At 40.9% G+C, this 7089-nt stretch overlaps 1 protein-coding gene across 1 annotated transcript; it reads right to left on the bottom strand.

Annotated features, from left to right (window-relative positions):
• Positions 1 to 4085: 4085 nt before the first annotated feature.
• Positions 4086 to 6874, bottom strand: h2az2a (H2A.Z variant histone 2a). Its single transcript, XM_030060978.1, has 5 exons — positions 6727 to 6874; positions 5159 to 5236; positions 4906 to 5019; positions 4631 to 4760; positions 4086 to 4396 (listed from the first exon to the last, which is right to left on the bottom strand). The coding sequence occupies exons 1-5, from the start codon at positions 6727 to 6729 to the stop codon at positions 4335 to 4337; spliced, it is 387 nt and encodes a 128-aa protein (XP_029916838.1). The 5' UTR covers positions 6730 to 6874; the 3' UTR covers positions 4086 to 4334.
• Between the last annotated feature and the right edge of the window lie 215 nt (positions 6875 to 7089).

The following is a 7089-nucleotide window of genomic DNA, read 5'->3' on the forward strand; positions in this document are numbered from 1 at the left end:
TCGCAGTGACATAAAAAACAATAAGGTTAAGACAGAACAAACACAAAGAATAAACACACTGAAAGCATACGATTTTTTTTTTTTTTTTTTTTAAAAGCTAAGCAAAGTCAAAGAATAAATAGATGAAAGTTAACATCCTTGATAACACACAACACTTGATAAGACTTGGTATAAATAAGGCTAAGTCATACAATAGAAAATGTAAAATAGCAATTGTTGCACTGGAAAAAAGTGTTTATTGGTGGATAGTGTGCACTGCGCCAATGGTTTCCTGTTCCTTCTATTATGAAGCTCTCTGGTAAAAGCTTTAATGAACTGAGGGTTGGTTGGATTGCTATTGTGCCGTCTCGGTCGCTGATAGAAAGTAGCAAAGTGGAGATTTATTTGTATGAAAATGTCACAGGTTATCACTTTAAGAATCACATGATCCCTTATTACAATGCAGCGTCAGTTTTACAAATGAAGCACGGCAGCGATGTGACCACGATTAGCATATGCTGTTTTCCTCCAGCGTCCCCAGAGGAATCTCTAAATATCATTCATTTGTAGCTGACAATGGCTGGATTTAAACAGGAGAAGGAAAATTAAACGATTAACCCTACATGACCCAGATCTGAGGGTATTTCCATGTTAATCCACAGAAGAAAAGCTCAAATCCGGGCCATGTGAAGTGATATTTTCTGTTTTTGTAGAAGTCCGGCCTTGTGGTATCTTAATAAGATTCTCGGCATCAGCACAGCCGTGCCGTCTAAATAGCATGTTTTATCATTTCAGAGTCATTACACTTCTGAGTCGATCACGAGCAAACACAGCCTCAAAAGTGGCTCTGAATATTTTTATTAAACCAGGGGCTGTCTGTGCCTGTGATGAGGTTGCTCATCCCACCAGTAGGGCTGCTTGCTCTTCTGCAGTCTCATAAAGAGATTTTCTTAGACTTCAGCCAGTGGGACCAGGGAGGAAAATGCAGTGTGTGATGGTGAGCTGCTGAAATCAAAAGAAGAACACCACTTACCACATAAAAAGAGGCTCAGCTCTTACTGCGGGTTAATTATTCTTAAATTAGGCATGTTTCTCATCAGTATTTACCAAAATCAACTTTTGCTCTGAGGAATAACACTGTTTATGAGCACTGTACAACATCTTAAAAGGCATTTGTTTCTGAAAAATGCGAGCTAAATGCATGATGGGTGACCACTGTGCAAGAGTAGACGAGCACTGTATTTGAATCTACTTTAAATAAGGATTTCAAATGAGTAATACCACACGGACACCGTGAAGAGAGCAAACCGCAGTAACATAAATGATGCTGTTTGTGTAAACTGCACACGCCTTAAAAAGAAAATAATGAACGCTTTCTCTTTGGGCTTGAAATAATATTGAGAGAGTATTCCCCTCCCTAAATATTGACAAAGTATGAATGTTGCTCTGAAAGTTGAGCTGCACTCCTGCGGTGGGAAAACCGCATGTCATGTTGACCTTGATAAGAGCCGAGTGAAGTCTTTTCAAGGCCGAGGCTCAAAGTGTGTTTCACTGGCGAATGAAAGCACCATCAACAACACTGCTGCACTTCAGAATAATCACCGCTGTTGACAAAATTTTATCTCAGGAATCACAAAAATGCTGTTTTTGGAGGTGGCGGGGGCAGAGCATTAAGGACACGCTGGCCCTGACTCATTTCAGCTTTGCACTGGAAAAAATTGGGAATAAATATGGGACTATTCGCAGATAAGACACCGAGCTGTCCTTGTTCAAGCTGTTTAAAAATAAAAATTGTGTTAATGTGCAAGTTTACACCCTAATAATCCTTTTTTTTTTTTTTTTTTTTTTTTTTTAGTGTTATCTGTACAGGGCAGCAGCAGGCCAGTTCATGTAAGTTTTTTCCATCATCTTGTTAAATGAAAAGGGAAATCCTTTGTGCACTTGTGAGCTGCCCACACACATTCAGTGTGTGTTTGTGCATGTGTGCATGTGCTGCTCCAATCCATTTAAATTAAATTGGCCTACCTACTGTATTAAAAAAAGGAATTTGTTATCATACATCTCCATCTTCCTGATTGATCATGGCCGGTTTCATCTTTTTATCGAGATGTTTTTGAACGTCCACAGATGTTGATAGTAGTCTGTTTGTGTGTGTGTGTGTGTGTGTGTGTGTGTGTGTGCAGGTTGTATGCAAGATCTGCACATTACGTTAGATCACCCCAAGTTCATTACATACACGCGAGAGATTAGTGATGCTGCAACAAGCAAATGAACCCCAATCGCATGAAAACTGCAGCATCCTGAAGAATCACCAAGTCCGGTCCCAGGTAACTCTTTGTTTTGCTGTGACTTCTATTATTAATGCAATTATTTTCTCCCATTTCCACCCATTTCCCAGCTGAAAGACATTTTACCCCTTACCAGGCCTTCTTTATAAATATTAATTAACTTTTACTGACTTTTCTGGTTAAAAATGAATAAATAAATAAAAGGATTCTTGACCCTCACTCTCAGTTTTGGATTTCTCTTCTCCTGCTCCTCAATGAAAAAAGTGCCATAGCTGAAATTTCTTGGTGATTTTGTGCAGCAACCAATCTCAACACACCCTTAATGAAATATGGATGGTTTTATTACACTTTATGATTTTGTAATCATACTCCAGAACCATTCTTGTCATTGTTGTTTTGAATGTGCACTGTGAATATTGTTGCAGACTGCTATTACTCCTCTTTATGTTGCCAGAGGAACCCTATAGATCATTTTTCCACAGCATGCTGATGTAACTTTTCACAATATTAAGCAGGCGTTTTGGCTTATTGGTTGAGGTTAGGTTTAGGCTCGGGTCAGGCATAAGTTGGGTATGGCTAAAATGAGGGAAAGGCTGTGGAGAATGAATAGTCCATTAAATGAACCATTGCTATGCTGGGGGGGAAAAAAACTCATATCAAGTACTTGCTATTCATTCAAAGGAAGAGGTCAGATTATTATTGTGAATGTCGCTAGCGCCCTCTGCTGGCAGTTTGTCAATGCACAAGATTAACAGTGTCACACAGTGTGCTGGACTGTGAAACTGATGTGCAGCAGGGGAGAAACATCTGGACCCAAGTTATGATTCACTCATTTAAGCCTAAACAAGACTTTAAATTTTGTCACAGGAGCCTCAGTGGTCTGACACATGATCCCTCCAGGATCAGTGATTCAGACAATGAGCCTTTTATGAGCTGCAGGAGAAACTGTGTACTGGTGCACAAAGAAATGATTTTCAAGAAACAGAAAATCTGACTGAGAGAATACCTCGACAACTGTTTTCTGCTCGAAAGAGACTGTTAATTCAACATTTTCTGATTTCTCATCAGCCAGTTTCCACTACTTCCACATAACTTAAAATATCGATAATGAATTTAAGCTGAAATTAACAGGTTCACCTAGTTTCTTTTGTCCTCTTCATGCTTGTTTGGATGGCTATTTGGAAGTGATTTATCATTACACAGACAATTTTTTTGTTCTATCTGGAAGATGAAAATGGTGAATTTGGATAAAGAAATCCCTGTTATTTGCCTGACTGCTAGGATATCTGAAAATGACTGAAAAAAAAAAAATCAAATGGATATTTAGTTGTGAGCTTGAATTACGAGTGATTCCTGTTGTGGATCGGGTTTTTATTCTGCAGTCTGTCTGCATCGTTGGTCCCTCTCCAAATCTCAAAATATCAGTGATATTCAGGGGTGATGTGGAGATCACAGATGGCAAGACATTTGCTCCTCAGCAGGGCTGATGGTGCAGCAGCTGAGGGCAAAGCGACTTCAAGCAAAACACATTTCTGATTTCTGCACCTACTGGTCAATACCTCGAACAAGTTTTCATTATTAATATAGAAATTCTTAATACTCTTATGGAATTTTAAATGCACCATTCCTCATTTAGCTTTTGCTGGTTTACTGATGCTCTATCAAAAACAAGTCTCCTCAAAAAGTTGTATTTTAATTTTTTTGAGAACAGAAGTGCAAGGAAATAACCACAAAAAACAAGATTTTTTTTTTTTATATAAAAATGGTTTTTAACAACTCCATTTTCAGTATAAAACATTACAGAATCCCAGGCCAATCAAAAATTCACTGTCACCACTTGACATAGTCCCGAACTCCCCAGACGTTCTACAATAACATACAAAGGTTGTTTTTTTTTTTTAATTTTTTGTTATGGGGGTTTTCATTTTTTTCCTAGTTATGGGAAAATATGACAATAACACAAATCCTAACAATCACTCTTCCTTTGCTATAATATTAATAATAAAAAAGAACACATGTGAACTCCTGGTCCGGTCCAAGCCCCCACGTTTCTGGTCATCATGGCACCTACGCAGTCTTCTGCTGGCCCTTCTTCCCAATAAGGGATTTGTGGATGTGCGGGATCACACCTGAAAACAGCAACACAGGTCCTTGCTTAGTGGGGCAGCACATGTTCATCAACAGAACTGACTGATAATGAAATGCATATGTAATTACACGCCTACATATATGCATTTACAGCATAAAAAAGTGAAAATAAGTCTGCGGAAAGTTGGAAATGTCTGGATATGAAGGGAGATTTGCCCCTTGCTTGCACAGTAAACTGCACTCCTCCATAAGGTGTGTGGGCGCCGTCAACTCACCTCCTCCAGCAATGGTGGCCTTGATGAGGGAGTCCAACTCCTCGTCACCACGAATGGCCAGCTGCAAGTGACGGGGAGTGATACGTTTCACCTTCAAGTCTTTGGAGGCATTTCCTGCCAACTCTAGTACCTGGGAACAAAAGTTAACAACAGCATTAATGCAAAATGCAAACAGCAATGATGTAGCATTCCATATATACACCATTCCAGGGCATGCCATGACAGTCAGCAGCAGAGTAAGCCAATATCAACATGCAAGTTAGGTAATGTCTTACTTCAGCCGTGAGGTACTCGAGGATGGCTGCACTGTACACTGCTGCTGTGGCTCCTACACGGCCATGACTGGTTGTACGGGTCTTCAAGTGCCTGTGGATACGACCCACTGGGAACTGGCAGGAAACACATGAAACTTTTGTTAGACGCCAAAGGGGAAAAGGCAGATTCTGATTGAGAATCAGTGCTTCAGGCTAAAAATGCAGGCAACATAGACAATCTGAGGAGCTAATAATAGAAGGTGTTCAGTCTTACCTGCAGCCCAGCTCTCTGGGAGCGCGATACTGCTTTTGCCTTGGCTTTCCCACTGTCTTTTCCTGCCTTGCCACCAGCCTGTATGTGGGTGAATTCAAGAATGTAACACCAAACCAAACAAAGCTAAACTGGTGCCAGAGTAGGGCTGAGAAATACACTTATCATATTGTTATCTAGATATGATCATGTGAGAGATTAATATCACAAAAGGCAACAACATGGATGATCTCCAATTTATGGTTTAGGATTAGCCTTAGACAGTGACTGGTCTGTTCTGATCAATAAAACACTTTGTAAAGCAACTATGTCCATTTGGTGTTATGCTATTGATTTAAGCATGTTTAATTTTCACTGTTGCAAAACGTATAATTTCAAATGTGGGCGAACCCGCGGCAATATCATAACTATCGGAGATTTCGCATAAATATCGAAATATGAAATTGTGTCCACATCGTGCAGCCCTGTGCCACAGATGTGTTGTGACACATCCGAGGTCCCCACTACAACAACACTGCTGTTCAGGCTTTCACACTCAGCCCGTCCTCCCACCACATTCAAGGACTACATTTACAATTCAAGTCGTGAGTGAGTGTCAGAAACCAGGCGTATTCCCAACATGAAATCATAAACACTGCCTCAACTGTTCGGCTCCAGGTTCAAATACAGAGAATGATAATAAAACTGCATCAAACGCTCAAATGTGTACAGAAAGCTGTCTACTCTTGTGTACTTTCCCGCCAATCAAAAATATAACACGGAGTGCTTTAAGGTAAAAGTCACAATGGTGGCAAAAATAACACACACTTTGGTTCGTTGTGGGAAAAATCGGTTCACTGCTAATCAATGTAATTGACTAATAAGTACCCACGTATGAAACCAATTGGAAAACTGAAGAAAAAGTTTATAAAAGACGTCAGCGGGCTGCCACTAGTAAACCCCGCGACACACACACACACACGGCAAAACAGACGCGCCGCTTTAGCCGAGAGAGCAGACGTTGAGTTTTCAAAACATCAAAACATATAACCGGCTTCAGGAAGTTTGCACAATAACGTCAAATCGAGGATATAGAAATCACACACGAGCGTGTGTATGTTACAACAACATCTCCATGAACAAACGTCAAGAACAGATTAAACAACCAGGTTTCAGATAATAGCCAGCGGCTAACCAACTAACAGCTAACGCTACACCAATGAATGGCTAACCGTTGCAGCGTTAGCCCGCTAACGTCGGCTAACCAGGCTTTCGCTGCAAGCTACAATACCTATGGTGAGCAGACGCTGTTAGTGTGTTACCCCAAGTTTGGAAAAGCTCAACTCTAACAAATTTATAGTAGAAAATGTAATGCAACCTTGCCGGGAATCGTGAAACTCGAGCTAACCGAGCTAACGGTGGCGCTAGCATGTGTTAGCTAACTAGCTTTTAGCCACACACGTTCTGGTCGACTGTGCACAGTTCAAATTCAAACCGCACTTTTTTGCAATTCCTCCACAACTACAGAAAAAACACAACACTGCTCAAACTAGTGCAACACACGCAGCAATTAACAACAAGAAAACACGTACCATTTTCCCGTTTTTGGTAGTTGTTTGTACAACTGTGAAGCTTAGATTAGCAAATAGTAATTTCGGCTGCCGAACGGAAAGAAACAATAAACCCCCCTTTCGAAAATTTGGTGTGTGAGCGACCCCTGGCGGGAGCACGGATAACCAATCAGGATCACCTTTGTATCTTCGAATCTCTATTTCGACCAATCGGCGCGGGTCTTACAGCAGGCTTCACCCATCCCCCACCCTGAGATCAGCGTGCCCTCTTTGCGCACGAAACCAACAAGTAGGCGGGACTGTCCGTCACACAGTTAGTGAGTGTCCTCTCCTTCAGGGCCGTCCGTTCCCAAAATGTTCAAAATACATTTTCAGGAGGCCGCA

This window comes from Myripristis murdjan, chromosome 9, assembly GCF_902150065.1.
Source record: "Myripristis murdjan chromosome 9, fMyrMur1.1, whole genome shotgun sequence".
Classification (NCBI taxonomy): domain Eukaryota; kingdom Metazoa; phylum Chordata; class Actinopteri; order Holocentriformes; family Holocentridae; genus Myripristis; species Myripristis murdjan.

Excerpts from the sequence above, each read along its gene's own strand:
- h2az2a (XM_030060978.1), bottom strand. Across the intron at positions 4,761-4,905 it reads TCGAGTACCTCACGGCTGAA|GTACTAGAGTTGGCAGGAAA; the intron begins GTAAGACATTAC and ends TTTTGTTCCCAG. Across the intron at positions 4,397-4,630 it reads GGCCACCATTGCTGGAGGAG|GTGTGATCCCGCACATCCAC; the intron begins GTGAGTTGACGG and ends TGCTGTTTTCAG.